Source organism: Condylura cristata, unplaced genomic scaffold (assembly GCF_000260355.1).
Source record: "Condylura cristata isolate star-nosed mole 26May11 unplaced genomic scaffold, ConCri1.0 scaffold00035, whole genome shotgun sequence".
Classification (NCBI taxonomy): Eukaryota; Metazoa; Chordata; class Mammalia; order Eulipotyphla; family Talpidae; genus Condylura; species Condylura cristata.
The window spans coordinates 14,807,082-14,809,097 of record NW_004567136.1 but is presented as its reverse complement, the minus strand read 5'-3'; the positions used below and the strand labels follow the sequence as shown (position 1 = coordinate 14,809,097).

At 73.7% G+C, this 2,016-nt stretch overlaps 1 protein-coding gene across 1 annotated transcript in view; it reads right to left on the bottom strand.

The window, feature by feature from the left end:
• The window catches only part of WDR93 (WD repeat domain 93), a 17,462-nt gene that overhangs the window by 4,568 nt on the left and 10,878 nt on the right, over positions 1-2,016 (bottom strand). Inside the window, exons 6-8 of the mRNA XM_012732682.1 lie at positions 1,416-1,500; positions 368-542; positions 129-253 (exon numbers count right to left, since the gene is read on the bottom strand). Coding sequence (XP_012588136.1) covers positions 129-253; positions 368-542; positions 1,416-1,500 — 385 coding nt within the window. The remainder of the gene's footprint in view (positions 1-128; positions 254-367; positions 543-1,415; positions 1,501-2,016) is intronic.

Here is a 2,016-nt window from a genome sequence, read left to right as displayed (position 1 = left end):
CTCCGGGGGCGCCGGCAGTGAGGCGACCGCCTGGGGCGCAGGCCTGGGACGCAGGGAGGGCAGCCGGGAGGGGCCTCGGCTCTCTGTCCTGGGGGGGACCCCTAAAGGCCACACTGGAGGGGCCACACCCACGGCCAGTGGTGCGCAGCGGCACCTCCCGAGTCCTAGGGCCGCGGCCGGCCGCTGCACGGACACACCCACGTGGACAGCCGCGCTGCCCTCCTGCTGGCCCCGTCCCCACAGCGCTGGGGCCCTCTGGCCCCCGGGGGAGGAGGCACACGCCCGGGGGGACCCCAGAGCGCGGAGCGGGGTGTGCGAGCGGCTCCGGGCTCTGGGGCTCCAGGCTGTGCGCCCCGGGCGGGCTCACCTGGGCGGCTCCTCCTGCCCCGCGCCAGCCGGCAGGTGCTTCCTGTAGGTGGCCTCAAAGACGCTGGCCCGCTGCTCCCACTGGCCGTCCTTGATGAAGTGGTTCTGCCCCGAGCCCAGCCCGTAGCAGCCCCCCACCTTTGCGAAGGCCTCCAGGGGGCTCCTGAATGCGCTGCCTGGGTGAGACCGTCGGGCCCCCTCGACTTCCTGCACGCCCCGCGGCCCGCCGGACCCCACCCTGGGGTCCCCCCGGCCCGCAGCGGCCCCTCAGCCCGGGGGCTCAGGCGTCTCGGGGCCCCCCACCGCTGCCCATGGAGCGCCCACGGGGCAGCGGCTCCCCTTCCTCCGAGCCCCCCGCCCCTCGGCATCGTCACCCCGGTTTCTGGGTTACGGATCCCCGGAGGGATATTCCCGAGTCCCGGGGGCCCCAGCTGCTGGCCGTGGTCTCCGCGGCTCAGCAGGGCCCAGCCTGCCCGCGTCTGTCCAGTCCACTGCTGGGCCTGCGCCGTCAGGGAGGGTCCTGGGGGGCCCCTGCCCGCGGCCTCGCTACCAGCCGCCGGTCTCCCCCTCGGCCGCCTCCCCAATCTCGCTTCCCCGGCGTTCGCTTCCCTTTCGTCTACTCCTAGGCCCACAGCAAACCTGGGTGATTTATTTTCTGGGAGCGCCTGGACCGGCCTGCGCCCCTCCCCGAGCAACCAGTTCCCGGCTCCCGCTCGCTTTGCTAGCAGGAAGCGGCGCCTGGGGTGAGCCTGCCACACCCGGTGGGCCGGGAGCGCCTAGGTCCCCCTGAACTTGCTAGAACCGGGGACTCTCACCCCAGGGGCAGGAAGCTCCCTCCCGGGCTCTGATGCCCCCCCCCCGTGTTGTTTTCAGGACTCTCTGGGGCTCCTTCGTGTCAAAACGGCGCGCCCCTCGTCGTCCCCCGTTAAGGCGCCTGCTCGCAGGACACCCGCGCTGTAGGGCAGGAGGCGGCCACGAGCCCACACCTGCCCGGCGCACGCCTGTCACGTGGGTGCCACGTGGGTGCCACGTGGGGGCGTCCCACCCACCTGTGAGTGGCCTCGGGGGTCTGATCCTCAGGAGGTGAGCCGGCGGCGTCAGCTTGCTGTCTGCGCGCAGACCAGCGTCCGTCTCCTGGGGGGAGGCACCGAGGGAGCCGGCTGGGGCCGCCACGGACCGTGACACACGCTCACCCCAAGGGAGGCCGGGAAAGGGGGGCCGGAGGGAAAGCACGCGGGCAAGCAGGAGGGAGAAGCGGACGGCAGACGGAGCCCCCGGGGCCGGGGCGGGGGTGGGCGAAGGCGCCAATGCAGCCGGAGAAGGGGGGCGCCCTGGAGACGCTGCCCGAGAGAGCGGGGTGCTGCGGCTTGGCGCGTTTCAGAGTAAAGGGCGTGAAGGGCCGGCGGGCGGCCCGAGGCTGCCGCAGCCGCTGGCACGAGTCCCACCCCGGCCAGCAGGGCGCAGCCGAGCCCCGTCTCCCCGCCGGGCCCTCAGCAGCGGGCCTCAGTGGACCCGCCCGTCCGCTCCCCGCTGCCTCAGGGGCCGCTCACCCCGGCCTGAGCTGCGTGCATAACCAAAGCAGGCTTTAACAGCAGGTCACTGGGCGATACACAGCGGCCCCCGAGGGACACAGCTCACACAGCCGGGCAG